The 21,293-nt window shown below is 32.6% G+C and overlaps 2 protein-coding genes across 2 annotated transcripts; one reads left to right on the plus strand and one right to left on the minus strand.

Annotated features, from left to right (window-relative positions):
• The first annotated feature begins 6,533 nt into the window (after positions 1-6,533).
• LOC112018338 (protein RETICULATA-RELATED 4, chloroplastic) lies at positions 6,534-14,471 on the plus strand. The gene is made up of 8 exons (XM_024050857.2): positions 6,534-7,302; positions 9,054-9,122; positions 10,596-10,727; positions 10,848-10,901; positions 11,013-11,057; positions 12,487-12,626; positions 13,791-13,916; positions 14,009-14,471. The coding sequence occupies exons 1-8, from the start codon at positions 6,730-6,732 to the stop codon at positions 14,043-14,045; spliced, it is 1,176 nt and encodes a 391-aa protein (XP_023906625.2). The 5' UTR covers positions 6,534-6,729; the 3' UTR covers positions 14,046-14,471.
• A 3,300-nt stretch (positions 14,472-17,771) lies between these two features.
• Positions 17,772-21,090, minus strand: LOC112018319 (uncharacterized). Its single transcript, XM_065763715.1, has 3 exons — positions 20,212-21,090; positions 18,140-18,679; positions 17,772-17,870 (listed from the first exon to the last, which is right to left on the minus strand). The coding sequence occupies exons 1-3, from the start codon at positions 21,034-21,036 to the stop codon at positions 17,772-17,774; spliced, it is 1,464 nt and encodes a 487-aa protein (XP_065619787.1). The 5' UTR covers positions 21,037-21,090.
• Between the last annotated feature and the right edge of the window lie 203 nt (positions 21,091-21,293).

The following is a 21,293-nucleotide window of genomic DNA, read 5'->3' on the forward strand; positions in this document are numbered from 1 at the left end:
CTATTATGTCGTTGTATTTGGAGATTGTTTGAATATGTGTTTATATTTTGGGCTGCATCTGATATGTGTGTAATTGGAGAGTGCTTTGGCTTTGTTGAAGATTTCAGATTTGAGCAATGTTATTGAAAATAAATAATTAACACAAAGATTTATGTGGTTCATCAATGTGCCTGCATCCATGGGAGTTAGCAGTTGAGAATTCAACTCCACTAAAAAGAAGGGTTTACAATGAATTTACAAGAAACCCTAACCTAGTACATTGAATTTGCCAATATATGTTTACCATTCCAGTGTTACATTCTCATTCAGATTATGAGCCACTATCTAACATGCTCAGTAAGAGAAGATTTTAAGGTTTTGAGTAGGATTTGGTAAATTCAGTAATGGGCATTTCCCACTTTTGCCTGTACAATTGTAATTAATGTTAGCTGGAATTGGTTTAGTTTAAAGACGTAATTTATTTGGGTATGTAGAACCTAAATTTGGAACAATAACATATTGCATTGTTGTCAAATTCTTACAATGTTTCTTAACTATTTATGTTAGGGAGATAAACACTTTAGGGAGCTTCCTTGAATAATTAATATAACATATAGAGACACACTTTAACCCAAAAGGCCTAAGCCCAATGGGTATGTGCTCAATTATGTTATATTAACTACTAATTCTTCTTATCTTTATTCAATGTGAGACTTCACTCACACGTGTAACCCAACAATCTCCCCCTCACGTGTGAGTCTCTGCCACTCTGTGGGCTTCAAGACTTCTCTATGGGTCATGAATAAGTCCTACTTGCTCCCCCTTGCCTAATGGACTTTTCACTTCATCAGTGCGTCATCCATGGGTCTCTCGTACGCCATCCATGGGAATCACGTGTCAACCCCGCACGCATATCCATGGGAACCCCGCAAGTTCATGTCCATGGGAACCTCGCACCTCATCATTGTCTACCACCATTGGCAATAATACTCCTTTGTTGGGCCTTTTCCAAGATCGTTTGTGTGGGCTTTATGGGCTTGTTTGGTGTAATATACCGTCCCCGCTCTAACTGTGAACTGGACCTGCCCTGCTCCATTTGTGAAAGGGCTTCAAGTACACGCACCCCGTTCCTGCTCCAACTGCGAAAGGAACCTCGATAACCTTGCCACCTTTGCCCCACACCACCATGGGCTCTGATACCACTTGTTGGGGAGATAAACACCTTAGGGAGCTTCCTTTAAGTAATTAATATAATATATAGAGACACACTTTAACCCAAAAGGCCTAAGCCTTATGGGTATTTGCTCAATTATATTATATTAACCACTCATTCTTCTTATCTTTATTCAATGTGAGACTTCACTCACACGTGTAACCCAACAATTTAGGCCTTGCACTTGTTGGGTTAGATTTGGTTGGCCCTTTAGTTTGTTGAGGAACCATTGTTGGCCTTGAAATTTAGGGACTAAGTTTTTTGTAATTGTAGTTCTGTTGTGCTTGTGGGGTTAGATTTGTACTGAGCTGATTATGAACCTCTGTCTTTGCAGTGACTCTTTTGTGGGTGTTGCACACGATAGTGTCAGGACTAAGACCACATCTCTTGTTAGATACAACTCTACCAGTAGTAGAAAAAGTTGCTTCCAATGGAAACATTAACTGATAATATTTCACGAGCCCTAATAGAAAGTACATGATACTTACTTTGATTTGTTTTCCACCAACCCAATAAATCAAATGATCATTCTTTCTCGATTTCAAGTAAAGGTTGATTTAAATAACATTGTAACTCATATAACCACTTGATGTTACTAAAGATGCCTGTTCTTCTTTTAACCATGTGATAAGCATTCTGTTCTTCTTGGTCACCTAAAAAACTAGTGGTGGACAAAGAACTGTTTGTGTTGTGTGTTTGGGCACCTATTTTAGAATTTTTATAAGCATTCCTATAATAAACAAATAATTTTGTCATTGAGTTTGAAATGATTGTATGGTCTCTTGAATTTTTTCAACATCATTATAAATTATTTCTAAAAAAGGTAAACTCTTTACTTTTAAACCTAGGATCAAGAGTAATAGCTATTCCAAAATCAAAGGCATATATCCACAATTTTTGTCATATGATTAATAATTTAAATAATTGCCTAAGTGCTGATAATCAACATTTATTTATATTTTAATGACACGGCAAAATACAATCTATTCATAGAAGAAGATAGGAACATGATTTTAAAATTTTAATTCTAAAGGTAGATAAGAACTTTTTAATATCTCAATATGTTGTAAAACAAATTTAATTATAAATTATATGTAATTGCAAAATGAAGGTGCATAAATTCAATAGTTTTTTTTTTTTACATGAAAAATTGGAAATATTATGAAATTCGTATTGGTATCACCAAAATGTTGGGAAATAATAGTCGGAGAAGCAAACTCATTAAAAAAAAAAAAAAAAAAAAAAGAAGGAAAAAGAAAAAAGAAAAAAAAGGACAAATTGCAGTCTGGATTTTTTTTTTTTTTTGAGAATAATTGCAGTCTGGATTAAATTATCAGAATTAATGACATTGTCCCCATTGTGTCCCCTAGAGCGGCAACTGTTTCGCGTCGGTCCAAGCCCAGTTGGTTGGAAAAGTCTCAAAACAATGAGAGAGCAATGAGCCGAAAAAAGTAGTTGGGTTTGAAACTTTAAAAAGTTTGAATACGACTTCCCAAGTCTTAGGAAATCGTATCAAACAACTATCAAATTGAATCTAAACACCAACCACTAGATTCTAAGATTCCAGCGCATTAATAAAGCTCATTTGGTGCGTTGACATTCACAAGTATAAGTACTTGTAGTATACTTAATTAGGTTAGAGTAAAAATTCTATCTTGTATAAAAAAAAATATCATTAAGTACTTGTAGTATTTTTTTTTTAAACCCCTTTTTAAGCTTTAGTTTTTTCTTTCTTATGAACTTTCTATCAGGTTATAATGCACTCCTTTTTAAAGTCATTTCGTCTATTTTGGGTTCACTTAGAACTTATTTTTTCTTTTGTATAAGGCAGTAAGACAATTATGTAGTCCATGCTCTAGCTAGGAGAACAAGAAATCAGACCTTTTGTTAGTCTGGCTGGAGTGTGTTTCTCCAAACATTTCTTTTCTTGTAACTGCTAATTTTCATTTTATTTAATAGACTGGTCGATGTTGTTCTTCAAAAAAAAAAAAAAAAAGTTTATAATGCACTCCTTTTTATTTTATTTTTTGTTATGAGAATTCCTTTGTTTTTTTTTCAAATTTGTTTGTCCAATTAAAAAAAGAATTTAAAGAAATATTATTTAGCACATTTCTAAAATTAATTTTCTTAACTTTTTTTTGTTTAATATATCGATGATAATTAGGAGTGGGAGGATTAGAACCCGAATGTCTCCATTGAAAGCATAGAAAATGCCAACAAGTTAAGGTACAAACTTATTGAATCTCTTTTTATTTAAATTTAAACAAAATACAATAAAAATAATATTAACTTTTTAAATAAAATAAAATAGTATATTATAGCAGTTATGAAATTTGTGTTTATTGACTTTTAAGGAATATTTTTCCATATAAAAAAGTGAATAAGTATCTTGGTAAATTGAATTTCTTGATTGAAAAGGTTGGTTTTTATTTTTCTTTAACAAGAGATAAAATAACTGGTCAATAGTCTTGAACTCAACTATACCACTTTTTGGTATATTTGATAAATAAGTTTTGGGTTCAAAAATCATTCCTACAGCTATTGAATTTAAAAAAAAAAAACAAAAAAAAAATATTTAGATTTTAGATCCATGATGTCCATTTTTAATTTTAAGTTATAACACTTGATCCCTTTTTGTTTTCTTTTTTTGTTTATTATAACAGCCCTTTTTTATTCCTAAGCATGTAATTTACCTATATACCATATTTGTTGAGTAGACACTTCAATTTATTTACACCGCATTGCCTCCTTTTGATTAAGCCAACTCTTTATCAGCATCACATTTAACTTTAAGCTAACTAATATGCCCTTTTCAAGTCCCATTTTTTAATGTATAATCAATTCATTTTCAATGACCGGATCTAGAACCACAACAAAAGTAACATTCCTTTGTAATTTTTTTTCTCAAAGAAAAAAGGGCTAATTTAGAACCTCTCCAATTGAAAAGAAACCACAAATATTTTATTAAATAATGTTTATATATATTTTATACGTTTACAACAAAATAAATTAAAACGTAGACAAATATCAAGAAAAATACACAAACATAATAATTCATGTATGCAAACTTATGAATTATTGAACCATTGTAGAGTATGACTTAGTGGTAGGAGTTATCGTATCGTTTCAAATGATATGTGGTAAGAATTGAGTTGTTTGAATAATGACGCTTTAACGAATGTATTGTGCCCATAATGATAGCTTCATCAAGGTTCTGGTAGTATACGTAGTATTACTCATTGCCGTCATGTAGTGTGAGGTCAATGAGACCACACCAAATACTCATTTTTTATTTTTAAAAAAAAAAAATTATTGATGAGTACTTTATATTTCTTCCTCCAAAGTAATGTATCATATATACCTCATAATTAAATTGCATATTTTTTCTTAACTAGAACTCATAAGACATTGTTGACAAAATAAACTTGAGATTAGCACCAGGGCTTATGTGAAGACAATTTAGAATTTAGAGTGGAGAACTAAATTAACGTAGTATTCAAGGTGGTAATTGCCAACAAGTCAACAACTAGCAAGTAGCAAGACCTAAACCGAGCCCACGCTCCCGCTGTCACAGCTAATGTATACAGAGTCTATTCCCACCAACCCACAACCAAGATCTCAAAATCGTATCACGCGTCTTTACTGACTGTGTCCCACACGCACCAACTGACAATTGGATGGACGGTCCTCTCAAGAAGTTTCTTATATTTTTGGTTTCTCCCAAAATAATTTGGCAATGCATACATTTTGCTCAAAAAAGAAAAGAAAAAGTAATGCATATATTGCATACATTTGTGAAGAACATTTTTGGAAATTGGTTATGCACGAAAATCAATCGAAAGCTATAAAAAAATGAAAAAAAAAATGAATAGAAAGATTTATTTGTGTTTTTCAGTCACAAACTATAAATTTATAAATTAAAGGAATATATTTAATTTTGCTTTTCCTCACTTTAGGAATAATTATATTAAGTAGTACAGACATTGTATTCATATTGTGCAGTATGAACTACTATTTAATCAATTTATTTTGCACTTAACTAGCATTCTAAAGTAGTATTTAACTATTTATTTGCCCTTTCAAACAACAAAAAGTAGTAGACGTTTAACTACTTTCAACAATAACAACAACAGTAGTAATAATAATATAATAAAGACGTTAGGTTTGAATAAAGAAAATTTAATACAAAAATAAATGGGTGTGACTTTTTTTTGGTTGAGAAAAATAGAGTGACTTGTGTTAGTCTTTTTTTTTTCTTTTCTTCTAGTCATTTTCTTGATATCTATTTTTGTATAAACATTATACTAAGTCAAGAGATTTGTAATTCAACTAATTGAGACCTATTGCTATTTTCAATAAAAATATCCAAAGTTCAAATTCTCACATTCCTACAATAAATATCAAAACACTAAAAAAAAAAGTAAAAAATATTGCAAATTACGTCAATAACCTTTATATATAATACAATTACCTTTACTTATCCACAAAATGATAACAGGTTCTTGGTAACATATATGGTAACGATGGATTCTTACTAGCATATAAGTGAAGAGATCATGTAAATGCCGTGAGCCTCTCACAGTATGTGAGTCCCACTTGTAGAAACCTTACTAATTATACCATAAACTTCCTAAAATTCAATCTATTAATTAATACCATAATTTATCTATACTATATATAAGAGGATTCATCTCTTTGAATTGAATTTTTACGTGATTCAAAAATATCTTCATTAATGAAGAGTAAATTCTCTTAAAAATAGGATCATAAATGTCAAATAACAAATTTCATTTTGAATTAAAAAAGAGAACTCTTAAAATTTAGAATTTTTTCCCTTCACATTCATCTCTAAAATTTAGCATATTTTTTTTTATCCGAATAAAAGTAAAACAACCCTAATTTTTTAAAAAAAGATAAAACTTCTAAAATTTAGCCTTCTTTTTCCATCACTTTCATCTTATTTTCCCTACCTAAACCTTTTTTTATATCATTATACTACTTTCAAATGCACATTAAAAAAAAAAAATTACAGTTATTACTTATCAAAAAAGTTTATCATTTTTATTTGTTTGAAAAATTAAAAAAAATATATTTCCAAATTATTATGCTAGTAAATAATAGTACTATAACACATTTGCATCATCAATAATCCCCATTTTAAAAAAAAAAAAAAATTTAAAATTTAGAAAAATACATTCCCAAAATGCACCAATAATTATGCATAGATAGTAGTAGTTAGTCGCGTGAATTCAGGCGCTGCAAAAAAAGAGTAGTGATTGTTGGGGGGAATCGTTGAAAAACAAAAACCCCGAAATACTAAAAACCCTTCTTTCCTTAGAAACATCGCTCCCCACGACTCCAAAAAGTGGGAGAGAAACGCAACACAGCACGAGATCTCAGAAAAGTCTTACATTAAACACACCAAAGTAGAACAAGAAAAAAACACACACACACACAGGGCAAAAAGAGTTCAGAGAGAGAGAGAGAGAGAGAGTTTCAGAGAGTTAGAGAGAGAGAGAGAGAGAGAAGAAACAAAAATGTCGATCGCATTTTGCTTCATCACTCCCTCATCATCTAACACTTCTCTCTACAAACCCAATCCTCTCCGTCCGTTCCTCTCTTCCTCATCACCGCCGCCCACTTCCCTCCACCTCCGTCTCTCTCTCTCACCCACTTCGCTCTCTCTCCACCACAACAACAACAACAACAACCCCCACCGCCACCTACTCACCGCTTTCTCCACCGCAAACGACGCCGTATCATTTCCCGGCGGAGACGACGACAACAACAACAACAACAACAACGGAAACAGCGGCGGAGGAGGAGGAGGAGGCGATGAGGGATCGTCGGCGGAGGACAAGAACAGAGAGGAGGCTCTGATGGTGCTGGCGGAGGCTGGGAGGTCGTTGAAGAATTTGCCCAAGGACTTGGCGGCGGCGATCGAGGCCGGGAGAGTCCCCGGCGCGGTGGTGTCGAGGTTTTTGGAGCTGGAGAAGTCGCAGGTGTTGCGGTGGTTGATGCAGTTCGGTGGGTTCAAGGAGAGGCTGTTGGCTGACGATCTCTTCCTCGCTAAGGTCTTCATGGAATGCGGCGTTGGCATGTTCACCAAGGTCTCTCTCCCTCCCTCTCTCACAATGTGTGTGTTCATGTCGTTTTCAACTTCTTCTTTCACAATATTGTATATATATGCACACTATAATTTATAATCAGAGTTCGTTTATTTATGTTTGGAATGAATGGTGGAGATTTCAAAGCAGAACACTTGAAAATGTGATCAGGGTTGTTTATTTGAAAGTGTCAAACGAATGGTGGAGATTTTTACACAGTTGAAATACATTTTTATGATCATAATAATCATAGTAGATACCACTATGGTCAGAATTCTTTACTTAAAAAGTGTTTTAATTTTGTTTTTTTTTTGTCAAATATTCATGAAGAAATTGTGGAGATTAAAACACTTGAAATTATGATCAATATTGTTTATTTGAATTGTTTTAATCTTAGTCTTTTATTTATATTCACGAAGGAATGGTTGAGATTAAAACGCCTTAAAATACATGGATGGATGGCGATAATCATAGTGGGTATTTACTGTGGAATTTTCCATGGTTGGTAAATGTGGTATTTTTCGATGCTGTTATTTGTTGGGTCTCCTTTCTTTTGGTTGTCTTTGGATTTTTATTTTTGGTGGTGGGGGAATTCTTTGTACTTTTGGAGCTTCTGGGTATATATAGCTGTTATACTTGGTTCAAACCCTTTGTGTATTTGACAATGCGTGTGCCATTCTCAATTTTTTTGAAGTTTTGGTAGGAATGAGCTTTGGCACAAATGGCACTTCCTTTCCCCAAGTTGCAGGGTGAGATCATGGATTTTAAAACCCATTGGGTGTTTGTGTAACTCAACAATAATTTTTTTTTTTTTTTGGTTTTTTAAAGTTTTGATAAGAAAACACATTTTGTATTTAAAGTTTGGTTTTTGTTAATTGTTTACTTGGCTTGTGGTTTATAAATGTGTTATCTTTGGGATGTTGTTATTTGAAAATGGGAGTTTTTTTGGGTCAATGTTCCAATGGAGTTTGCTTTTTGGTCAGTGAAAGTGTTGTTTGTTTTTAAATTTTTTATGGGTTTTGTGCATTCTGATGATGAGATAAATTGTATATGGGTTATGAGGGTGATTCTTTTTATTTATTCATTGTTTTTAATGTTAAATTAATTATTTTGCTGATTGTTTATAGTTTAGAAAGTTGTGCTGGCTTTGATGGAATGTGATGGGAAATGTTTGAGACCATGTGAAGTTGGGGGGGAGGGGGGAATGATGAACAAGGATTAAGTAATGAAAATAGGGTCTTGGTGGAATTGTTTGGTTTTTATGGGTGTTATATGTGCAAGCTGATTTTTTACTAGAAAATTTGCTGAAGGCAACTTCACTTAAAGTTTCAGGGACATGAGGGAAGATTTTCATTTTCTTTTTATGACATTGAAAGAATCTGTGATAGACATACAATCTACTTTTTGGTATCAGAAACTATCAAGTTGATAAATGGACAACAGGGAAACTTATGTGTATACCTCTGCCTGATGAATCTATAAGAAGCCTCAGCAAACCATAAAGCTCAATTGTTATGGCAAACTAGAAAAGTTTTGTTTTACTGGATGCCTAATTATGGCATGCTGAAGGAAGAAATTTTTATATTTTGTAGAATGCATGCCTGTTTTCCCATTAAGTTTGTAAATGGACTGCTTTCCCCCTCTCTCTCTGCACATGGGGCTCTATCCCCATACTCAGTTCTTAGTAATAAACCTTTAATTCTCCTTTCTTTGATTTATGTAGATAATCCTTTTTTTTATGTTTTATTTTCTAGACTGCTGCAGAGTATGAACGCCGGAGAGAGAACTTTTTCAATGAGCTGGAGATTGTCTTTGCTGATGTGGTATGGATATATTGATCATCATCATCATCATCATAAATACATACATATAATGATGTATACATTTGAAATCACTGTAAGCTTGGCTTACATCACTGCTTGGTATTGGGCATGATCTGGAAGAGAAACCCTGGTGTATGATAATTGTCAACATTGTAGTATATATAAAACAAAGTTCAGTTTTTGAACCCATTTATTAAGAACTAGAGGCTTTTTTTTTTTTTTTTTAAAGGTTGAATTTATTAGAATCTGATAGTTATAGGTAGCCAAAGCTGAGAACATATGGAGTTTAACTTTAGTCTTATTTGTACTAGGAATGAGCAATTGGGCATAGATACCTACAATCGATGATTTTTTTTCCTTTTTTGTTTTCCCAAAAATTGATCAATAACTTGCTGAGATGGGGGGAGAATCCAGTGTAATTTGTTCATGTAATCATGTATAGTGAATTGTGGATTTAAATTAAACTTTTACTTCCTATGTTAAATTTTAATGGAAATAGTTTTATAGTGCTTGTCAATGCTATGTGAACTTTGATGTGGGTATGTCCAGGTATTAAGATTTGGATGTTTTCTGAAGGTTTTCCATTTTGTTGAGGTTTTGAGTTGGCACACTGAATGACATTCATGACTTGTTTTCTCAACTTGGTTACCCCATTGGAAAATGAAGAGTACAAGCGTTTCAGGTGTCATCCAACTTGTTTGGTCCAAAGTCTATGAATAGCTATGCAGAAGTACAAGCTTATAAGCAATCCACTTTCTTTAAAGTGCTTGCCAGTTGTATGACTTACCAGGGAACATTTTCTTTAACTTAGGTGAATTTATTTATAACCTCCAAAGAAAATGTTTTCTTTTAACTATATGTTAAGGAGGCAATATTTGATGTGCCAACACCTAAATTGATAGGGTCTAATAACATTTTACTTGAACTGGTGGATTCTTGATATGATTAGGACCTTTGAATATGTTAAAACATTCTTAGTGAGTGATAAGAAAGAAATATTATGAATTAATTGAATCACAAAAAAAAAAAAAAAAATCATGCATTTATTTAGGAGCAGTAACATATTACCTTCTGGTAGATTTGATTATAAATGTGCTTAGTTTCATTTGAATGTTTAGTCAACTATATATTTGCACCCGTTGGTGTATAACTCAAAAAGGCCTTGATGAGGTGCCTCCTCTTCACAGATTGTCTAAAGTCAAAAAGTTTTGGCCTTCATTCCATAATTTTCTGAAATGGCTGCATCCCTATGGTGTCAGATTGTTTGATTTTTCAAGAATTACACACTCTTTAAGTTTTTAGTGAAATTGATGAAAATACTTGGTGCTATAGATTTTTCAAGGGAGTTGAGAAAGATATTGCATCCTATGCATTATGGGATATCATTTTATTAAAGACAGTAAACCTTTTTTTTGCATTATATTTTAAACATTTACTTCCTGTCATCTATGTTTCTGTCATTACCTTTCTTAGGTAATGGCCATTCTTGCAGATTTTATGCTTGTTTTTCTTCCTGCCCCAACTGTTTCCCTCCGACCGCCACTTGCAACTAGCGCAGGAACAATTGCCAAGTTCTTCCATAACTGCCCTGACAATGCATTCCAGGTTACAATTTATTTTTTTTTTGGCCTAGAGACTAGTGCAACTACCTGAACAATTTGCCTAGATAATTTGGATTAAGAGATACTCACATTTACTTATATCGTCCTCAAAATATGTTTGCAGGTTGCACTTGCTGGAACATCATATTCATTTTTACAGAGACTTGGAGCAGTGGTGGTAAGCAGAATTTTAGTGAAAATAATATTTTGCTACTAATGAATCCTCCTTATAAGTTTCAAGAAAAGAATGAATATGCATACTTTACAGTTTCTGGTTTGGTTTGTGTAGCGTAATGGAGCAAAGCTTTTTGCAGTTGGCACAGCTTCATCACTGGTTAGTTATCATACTTCTCCTGGGACGTTCAATTTAGATAGAATTTTGTGGCTGATCATGATTCTGTCTTTCCTTGACATCCTCTTTAATTGTTGCATCTCCATTATTTGTCATTGATCATAAATAGTTCTTGTTTCTTCTTGCCTTACTAGTTACAAAATCCATGCTATTTTTTTCAAGTCGTGTTTGTGCTGACTTTAATTCTCATGAAAATTTGGTCTTCTGTTGGCTGAGAGATGCTCTTTAAAGTGCTTTATCTCGTGAGTTGCATATGCTTTAATTAAAATCCAGAAATTACTGTTGTTTCTTTTTGTGAGAAGTAATTGAATGAAGGCCCTGTAAGGATCCATTCTGCTGCATATTGGTGCACTTTCAAGAAGAGAAAATAATGGAAGGGGAAATGTATGTTGTCTTCCTGTCTTTGGTTATTTAGAGAAAAATGAAGGAAACTAAAAATAAAAATAAAATTTTTAATTAAAAACAAGAAAATGTAGGGAAACTTTTGGTCTAATTCCTTGAACAAAACTTTCCATGCTAGTCTTATTGATCATGGAGTATTTTTGGTGGGTTCGAGTGTAGATTCTAAGATATGAATGAACCTAATCTCTAAAGCAATTTAACAGTTTCCTGCTTTAGACCTCACCCTTTTGAAGATGAACTTTATGAAGCTGTCAGGGGAAAGTTAGATAATCTTCATACATTTCTGTTCTTTTCTCCACAGGTAGAATAAACACAGGTTAACTAATTTGTAGGATAATAAAATTGCTGTTTGTAGAAATTTTGGATCTGAGTTTCAGATAACTAAAAAAGAACCTGGGCTCTTATGTAAATTGTTGTTTGCTTGTGTATAGTAGATTTTTTTATACTTGATTTTTCATCTGATTGATATGTTATGTTGGGTGTAATTAATATGTTATGTATGTATGTATGTATGCATTTTATGAACTTATGTATGTGTGCATATACTTTTATAAAAGGGGAAAAGCTCAAGTAAATTGGAGGCGCCCAAGGGCTGTTGTAATCAATATTCTTGGAATTGATATGTTGAGGATAATGCAGTTTGCGTTGGTTATCTTCCTAATTTACATTATGCACCAGATCACATTTTCCTGTATTCATTATGTTGTCTATGAATGCTTTAATGAATTGGTTTTGCCCATAAAAGATATGACCAAAAGCGTCACTTCATTCCCAACAAAAAATACCACAGAGACACGCTAATAGGATGTATATGAAAGGCTACTTTTAGATGTTCTAAATGCACAAAAGGTTGAAAATAGTGAGGAACAATCTGTTGACTAATATTAACCTTTCCTTTTCAAACTATTTGTTGCAAAGGTTTCTTAGTATATTTTCTTAGACAAAGTCATGCAAGCCAATGCACCAGAATCGAGAAATGTTGGATTATGATACATTTAATTTAATGTAGGTTGGCACAGCAGTGACAAATGCCTTGGTCAATGCAAGGAAGGCTGTTAATAAGGATTCTGCAGCTGAAGTGGAAAACGTGCCTATAATATCCACCAGTGTTGCCTATGGGGTCTATATGGCAGTTTCTAGCAATCTCCGGTATGTAGTTTTAAATTATCAGTTTCTTGAGTGGTTCTAACTTAGCTGCTACTTCATGCAACCTCTGTTTCTAATTTTTTAAATCATCTACAGGCTCATGTATTCTAGAAGGTTTACAATTCAATATAATATCTAATGTATGCATAGATTGTTTTGAAAATGATATGGGCTTCCTTGGGTAGACAATCACGAATAAAGTTATCACTCATGATTTAGATCCAATTAGAACCTCCTATAATTACACTTTTCAAACGCTTGTATCAATACTTATAAAGTATATTTTGAGAGAGGGGAAAAATGAACCTATGATTAAAAAGTCTAAACCACACTTACTGTAGAGGAAATTAAAATAAATACCTGAATTCTCTTACTCCGCATCCTTAAATGTCATTTTCAAATTTTGGAAAATTGACGGTTAAATATGGCTGAACATCATTCCATTATATTATGAATTTTTTCAGTAGAAAATCATGTTTATGATCTGTATGTTCAGGCATCATTTTCTTTGGGGTGATGCCTATGGTCTTTGGGTCAAATGGCACTTTCAACCCTAATAAGTACGGGGTAGTTGGTGTGGGTTTTATTTTTATTTTTTTATTTTATTTATTTTATTTTTTATTTTTTTATTTTTTATTTTTATTTTTATTTTTTTAATTTGGCATGGTTGGTGAGGTTTCAAATTCAAGTTCCATGGAGTATCTGAGTTACGTACCAATTAAAAAATAATTATAATTTTCTGTACTGCGATAATTTATTGAATGAAATATTTTTTATTTCTTCTTTCATTACTTTGTTGACCCAAGTCCATAATTTAAATCAGACTCATCAAAAAACGAAGGAGTGGACATGGTCAAAATATGATTTTGTATCAAGGATTTATGCTATTTTCTTTTTCTAACAAAATTCATATGGTAAAAGATAGCATGTTTCTGGATTGTAAATAGATGTTATCAAATTTTCCTCAAATTTTATAAAATGCAATACTTTCAAATGCCGTGTAAGATACAAAGGAATGACTGGTTTTCGCGAGACAAATGCTTTCTTAATGTGGATCTATTAACTATCAATACCTTGAGACATTTTAGCACGTCACTACATGACAGAATGGAGTTGATAGTTTGTGAGACCTGGAATATGTATCAATGATGTAATTGTGTATTACAGGTACCAAATACTAGCTGGTGTTATTGAACAGCGGATTTTGGAACCCATGCTACACCAGCACAAACTTTGGCTGAGTGCCGTCTCTTTTGCTGTTCGGACAGGCAACACATTCTTGGGTTCATTATTGTGAGTGATTGATTTGTAACTCCTTTGTAATCTCCATTTTGAAAAATTATTTCTCCTCCCCCAATAACTCACCTTTCTTAACTTCTTGGCAGGTGGGTTGATTATGCTCGTTGGATAGGAGTACAATAACTTCAGGAGTAAAAGAACGGCTGCATTTTCTTGTTTGATTGTGAATTTTGGATTGGTTTGGCCCATTATAAGATGATGGTTCATAAATTAGTTAAAACTGATTGATTCAGTTCACAAAATGTTTCTCTTAGATACATAGGTCTTTCGGATATTCATACAACTGTTCAAGGCTGAGCTGACAGTTTGTGTTTGATACACCTTTTTCCAATTATTCCAATTTATTTTTTTTCCCCTTGAGTCTCTTTCAATTACTACTGTAAGGATACTGACACTGATAAATTTAGACCAGGGCTTTAGCTGTTCAAGGAGAATTAAATATGGTTTATGTAGGTTTTTTAGTCAATGAAAGAATTCTACCAGCCTCAAGGCTTTGAAAAGACACTGTACTTTAAGGAATTTGTTTTATGGCACAATAATTTTTTGACATATTTAATGGGCCATTTACTAGATATATAGTGCATCTGGAAAGTTATATGGATTATTTCGTACTGGGTAAATTTGTTTTTTTGTCCTTAGAATGTCCAACAGAGAATGAGCTTGTTTTAGGTTACCATTACATTGTTTAACAAACTATACCCCAATAATCCCATCAAATCAATTACTAAGACAGTCTCTAACATTCACTCTATGAAATAGTGTTGTTTGTTAACATTCACTCTATGAAACAGTGTACATTCACTCTATGAAATAGTTGCTTGTTATAACACTAAACAGTGTCAATAGTGTCCTGTTATAACACGAGTGTCTTCTTTTTCACTAATAAAAGTTTTTATTTTTTTTAATCAAGAGCATGTGAGTTATTAATTTGGTTAAGGAAAAAGTTTTGCTACAAATTGGTTGCAGTGTAAGGTTACATTTTTACTTAATAAAATAAACATTATTATATATTTTGAAAATATATCTGTTAAATTGTATATTCTTTACGTTTTTAATACATATGTCAAATTTTGTGTCAATCGAATATTATTTATAATATGATCTATAAATTTATATTTTATGAATAATTTTAAATTACAAAAATTTGCAATTTAAACAATTTATTGATGACATAAGTATTGATCTGTAATTTTCTAGAAATTTTGCAAGTATGGAATATGAAATCCAATAGTAGATTTGTCAAAACTCACATCTAATAAAAAGATATTGAGAAATGTTGTAGTCTAAGGTTACAATCAATTTTGTAGCTAAATTTTGTCCTTTCATTAATAAAATGCATGGTTCTTTAAGGGATGCTTTTATTTAATTTCCTCCAATCTCACAATAAATAAATAAATATATAAAGTGATGTTCAGAGATAACAAAATAATGTTTCTTTATATTCTTTCTATGTGTAATATTAAATCACAAAATTTTTACCTTTTTCTATAGGATTTATTGTAAAATCAATTAACGCAAACTTACATGATAAATGATACTGCTATTGCATGATAGAAGGGAAGATATTACATGATTTTAACCTTCATGAGTTTGGAGACAATTTCATAGTTAATAGTTTAGACTAATCAGAAAATATAGGCTCAATTATAAATTGCACCCTTAATTTATGTTTTTACTTTTAACATTTTCATACCTCAAATTTTGATTTTTCTCAATTTTGTTCCTTAACTTTTATTTTGTATTGAATGTGGTCAAAGTGACGTAATTTTGATTTATTCCCATTATATATATCTTTATCTCTTTTTGTTTTCAATTTTTCTTTCTCTTTTCTTTCACTCCTCCTCTACCCTTCACCACCATCATCCTCAAGATTAGGTTTTAGGTTAAGGGTGATGTTTATTTCACACTTCAAGTCACGATTTCAGTGAGTCATGACTTGAAGTGTGTGCATACATTTATGTGCAATAAGATGTGTATACTAATATTTACCCATTAGGTCAACACTACCATTCTCCAAACCAGCCAAATCATCAACCCCCACGACAATTGTAATCATAACAACCGGTGCAAACCCGTTTTCCCAACTAAAGTCAACTTCACCTGAACAATTGAAACCCACAAACACACCAAAAGTTCCTCAAAACTGAGCATACTAAAACAACTACTTCATACCCTCAAACAGACCTCATTTCAAACCAGCCAAGCTTTCCCTAAACTCATAAACCAATGCATCTATTCATCTTATAACTAATGTTACTAATTAAGGTTTTAATTTCTCCCCAAGATCATTGTTGAAATAAACATTTTATTGTCACATGTTTTCGGTTTCTAAAATTTCTAGGTAATTAAAGTCGGAGATTCTGTGATAAGGCAACAAATTTAAAAGATCTACCAATTTGTTCCTTTTTTGGGGGAGAGCTTGAGTGTAGTCTTATAAAGGAAAAGGTGCTAAAACACAGTGATTTTTATAGTTGCTATCATCAATACTACAATTATAAAAGAAAAATTAGATATAAATTAATATGTTGAAATAAATAGATATACAATTATGGAAATAATTACAAATAAATTATGAAAGATATTATATATGTTGATTTCTTTCTTTAATATTGCATTTTTATTTTCTCAAACGATCAAAATGACAAATTATATAGTTAGAAAAATTAGATAGATAAGTAATTTGGAGTACATTAAGAAACCCAAACAGCCAGTTTTGATTAAAAACCCATTCAGATTGAACACGTTACAAAGAACTCATTGGGCTTGACTGAGTTAATTGGGTCAGTTACTTCAAAAAAAATTGTTTTTTTAGAAACAATTGAGTCATATCCTTGAATTGTCTCATTAAAGTGCAATGCATGTGACCTAAAAAAAAGAAAAAAAAAAAAAGAAAGAAAAAAAAAAGGAGAATAGAATAAAGCATCTATTTTTTTTGCTGAATTTAGAAGAAAGCATCTAGTATTAATAAACCCTACCCATTATTAGACTTATCAATTTAGCCATATATAAGATAATTCTAAAAAAAAGACTTACTATAGGATTGCAAAAAGAATAAATTTGAAGAACTCTCTCATAAGAAAATCTATTGGCATCTTTAAATCTGAAAATTATAAAAGGAGTTTTACACATATATACACTTAAATTAGAATATAGTAGAATTTTTATTTTATATTGAAAAAAAAAAATTATTGTTTAACTTACGAAGCTTATTTACTTTGAATAATGGTGAATTTTATTATTATTTATTTCTATGTCGTTAAGGTTGGTGGTTACTTACTGAGAAGTTGAGCTCCCCATTTCTTTCTTTTTAGTTTTTACAGATAGAAAGCTTATTGTACTAATGTTTAGGTGGTGTTCGATAATTACGTTTGTAGGTATTGACATTAAGCACATCCGAGAGATGCTCATAATAAAAGATTCTATTTCATTGACATTTTCTTAATTAGTTTTGAGATTGCATGGTTCTTGTATGAAGAGAAACTTGTCATAGTAAGATAATGAAGGAAATTGATGTCTTTATTTAGTTTCCACCAATCTCCCACACACACACACACACATATATATATATAATATATATATATATATATATATATATATTTTTATGCAAGAAAAAGATTACATATAAATTCAGTTATACTATGATTCACATGACTTATTAATGCATCTATATTATTTATTAAGGTGGTGTTTATTATACACACCCTCTCCAAAAACTTGTGTGTAACAAGATGTGTGTAGTTGTGTTTACCCTATTTATTAAATAAAGTGTAGAAGTCCATTTGATGTTACAGTCAGGCAAGTACTTAAAATAGTAATTGCTTGACTGTAACATCAAATGGACTTCTACAGTCAGGCAATTACTTCATACTTCATGCAAGCTCGATACTTGACTTCCGTAACATTTGCTCCATCCATATATTCAATGTCACAGCAGTCTCTTCCTCTACCCTGCAAAGTAATAAACATACAATAAACAATATTAGAATTCAGATAGTGTAATCCTTGACGAAGTACCCAATGATCAAAAGGAATTAAAGTGTATAGAAGATCTATATCTATTAAACCAATCAATAGGAAATAATGTTAGTTCATCATTCTCATAATAATAATAATAATAAAAGTTCATCATTGTTACTGTAAATTTGCTCATAATTAATATAAGCTTGGTGGTGATGCAAAACGAATATTGAAGACTTAAAAAATGAAAGCACACTCACCTCCAAGCGTGTTGATGCTGGTGAAAACACTTTTATTTTAGTTATGGGATCAGCAGAATGATTTCCAGCAAATGAACAAGTTGGTAAACCACGAGGCCGTGCTCTAATATATGTTGTAACAATTTGGTCTCCTTCTATATGCTCTATAGAATCAAAGAAAAACAAGTGAGGAGCTTCACAAGGATTGTCGGAAGGCCACCTAGTGTTGAACATGTAGAGTGGTGGTGTCCAATCTGCCACCCATGGCCTAAATGTCTCAAGGGGTCTCCATAAAATGCTTCGAGGGATTATATTTTCATAAATATAAGTTGAGTAGCCCCATGAAATAGAGAGAGACCAGTTGTTTTGTCTGTGGTAGCATATGGTTTGTTGAAGAAGACGGGATTGGTCTATTTTTGCGGCCTTCATGAGGTGGTTTATGGATTCAGAACGATCCATGGAGGGGAAGATTGGGTCTATGGTGTCAATGTGGTGGAGAGAGAGGAAAGGAGTCTGAGGGTGAGCTGATAGAAGACCTGAGATGTCATTATGTAGATCAATCTGCAATCAACAAATATTTAGAGGGCTTAGTTTGTGATTAAATAGTCCACAAGGCAATATCTTTAGTAATAGCATATGACTTTTCTATGTTAATGTAATAGTCTACAACATTTTTCAAATAGAGGCATTTTTAGTAGAGTTCTACAATTTGCCGTAGAGAGCAACAAGGAAAATTATAGAACTGGTTAACAGAATGTGCTTGGGCCTTGGTGCATGCCTTATCAAAGAAAGAGCAAAAAGAATTTCTTATGGTGCATAGGAAGAAAATGAAGCAATTTTAATGTTTAATTTCAAAATATATATGAAAAAAATATTATACTAAATGTAACTTAGTCTTCATTTAGGTTCTATTATATGTGTTCCAATTCTTGTAATAAAAGCATATTCTCAACCAAAAAGGAAAAAAAAAAAAAAAAAAAAAAATTTTAATTTTTAATTTTTTTTAAGGATGCCTAATAGAAAATTGATAAGAGCTTTTAAGCACATAAAATTCTTTTGGAGTCTATTAGAAAAAGTTGATGTGGTGGTACAACCTAGGATTATGTAATGTTTTGGGTATAGCCCACAATAGATGGTTCCAAGGAGAGTGGTTGGTAAATGGTGGTTGGTAAATGGTGGGTGACAATGGTTGTGAGGTGATTTTGAACGTTAATCTAGTTGTCTGAGGATGATCTTAGACGACCGAGGTAACCCTTAAATATCCCGAGCTTCCTAAATATTAGTTGACAATTTCTCTCTTTTCTCTCATGTTTCTCTTCCTTGAATATGTTCCAACCCCTCTTCTTCCCTGCATCCTTTCTTTTATACTCTTTCATTAATGAGTTTGTAATGATGAGAGAATATTTTACTAGTATGTAGGCCCCACCATTAGCAGTATTTGGGTGGACCTTTGGGTCTAAGCTACTGTTCCAACACATCCGATCTTATGTTAGGGGGTGGGCCCCATGACTCTGCGATTGCAATGATTCCCCAATAACTTGAACTTATCATCGAGTGCCGTGTTCGGACAGCAGGTGCCCTCGAGGCATTATCCCTCATCGGCACTACTTTCCTTCCTCGGCTAGTAACAGGGGCTGACAAGGGTCCCAACGTGGTCACTTGGTTACTTATGTGACAATCTAGCTAGGCCCCCATGCTTGTAGGCTACGTTATGGGTCTATAGGTCAGTGAGTCTTGGGCCAAACTTTATTCACCCACGGTTGAAATATATAACTTTTTAAGAAAACTTAGAATGTACTATTCATACATTTAAAAATTTAAAATTTCAAAACACTATTCATTATCATTTGTCAAAAATTATAACTCTTTTTAGTTTAAAGCATTTTATTTCAAAAAACTCTAAGAAACTACCAAAAAAAAAAAAAAAAAAAAACTCTACGGTTAAAGCTCTATACTGTTCCTTCCTACAGCAATACCACGGTGGTGAAACCCTTTGTTCTGAGTTCGAGCAAACTTGAACTAAAGAGGTTGCAATTACCGAATGGACACACATATATATAATAGCCAACTTAAACTAAAGAAGTTGCAATTACCTGGTGAAACCCTTTGTTCTGAGTTAAAGCAACTCCTAAATCAGCCAAACATGAGTGTAACAAAAAATCACTGACATACATGTCTGGATATCTCTCTATACAATCGTCTAACTTTGTTGCCAATGCTTCTGCTAGAGGGTAACTCAAAGCATACCCAGCTCCCCCAAATGCCATATTAAAAGAGAAATCAAAGTTGGACTTGACACAGTCTGAATTGGACCCAATATAGTAGGATTTAGTATGGTCATACTTTGCTAGTAGCTCAACTAAATTATCAACCATAAGTACTGTATCATCATCTCCCATTACGTACCATCTCACATCTTTGTCTCCTTGTCTAAATGTTTCCATTATTGTACGTACAATTCGGACTTGAATCGGCCTTGATATTTTTGGGAACACTTTCAATTTGGTGATATCTTCATTGATACGAAAGGGAGGTGAAGTTGAAGGCCAAGGTTGGAACTCCTCTGTGGGAGGCCTATCTAGAAAAAGATATCCCCTTGTCACATTCGGTCTCCACCATGCTTCAATGTATGATTTTTTGTTACTCCATGTGTTCATTGAACCAACTATGCCAAAAACAATGTGACTAATATTGGTTTTGGTAGAATTAGTACTAATAATGGGGCTTGAGGTTGGCCATTTTTGATTTATGGTTGATAAGAGGTCAGAAGGTTGGTAATTAGGAGGGTTAAACAAGAAAGTGTAGAACAAAAACAAGATTAGGCCTGAAATAGCTAGAGACTTACATAGAGTTCCAAGAGATAAAGGGGTGGGATTTTGTTGAATGGTGCTCAAGTTGGAAGAAATTGTAGAAGACATTGTGAATGTGAAGGATGGAATGTTGTAGATGGGAGAATTCAAATGAAGAATGTTTAAAGGGAAGCAAATCTAGGAACGTTTTGGAATTAAAGATTTTTGTGTAAAGTCTTGTAACTTTTTGAGGCCATGATTCTTGTTTAAGGCTTAGGGCATTCGTTCAATGCATGGTCCAGGCAGGATTTTAAGGAGAAGGCCTCACATTTTTCATGCTAGTTGTTAAGCCAGCGGTTAGATATATGGTAGTACTAAAAAAAGTA

The sequence above is a fragment of the Quercus suber genome, unplaced genomic scaffold (genome assembly GCF_002906115.3).
Source record: "Quercus suber isolate HL8 unplaced genomic scaffold, Cork oak 2.0 scaffold_521, whole genome shotgun sequence".
Classification (NCBI taxonomy): Eukaryota; Viridiplantae; Streptophyta; class Magnoliopsida; order Fagales; family Fagaceae; genus Quercus; species Quercus suber.

What these genes read in the sequence shown, in the direction of transcription:
- LOC112018338 (XM_024050857.2), top strand. Translation starts at nt 6,730, where the DNA reads ATGTCGATCGCATTTTGCTTCATCACTCCCTCATCATCTAACACTTCT. An exon ending in GCGTTGGCATGTTCACCAAG is followed by an intron (nt 7,303 to 9,053) that starts GTCTCTCTCCCT and finishes TTTATTTTCTAG; the next exon opens with ACTGCTGCAGAGTATGAACG. An exon ending in ACATTCTTGGGTTCATTATT is followed by an intron (nt 13,917 to 14,008) that starts GTGAGTGATTGA and finishes ACTTCTTGGCAG; the next exon opens with GTGGGTTGATTATGCTCGTT.
- LOC112018319 (XM_065763715.1), bottom strand. Translation starts at nt 21,036, where the DNA reads ATGTCTTCTACAATTTCTTCCAACTTGAGCACCATTCAACAAAATCCC. An exon ending in AGAACAAAGGGTTTCACCAG is followed by an intron (nt 18,680 to 20,211) that starts GTAATTGCAACT and finishes TGTTGATTGCAG; the next exon opens with ATTGATCTACATAATGACAT. An exon ending in CAGCATCAACACGCTTGGAG is followed by an intron (nt 17,871 to 18,139) that starts GTGAGTGTGCTT and finishes ATTACTTTGCAG; the next exon opens with GGTAGAGGAAGAGACTGCTG.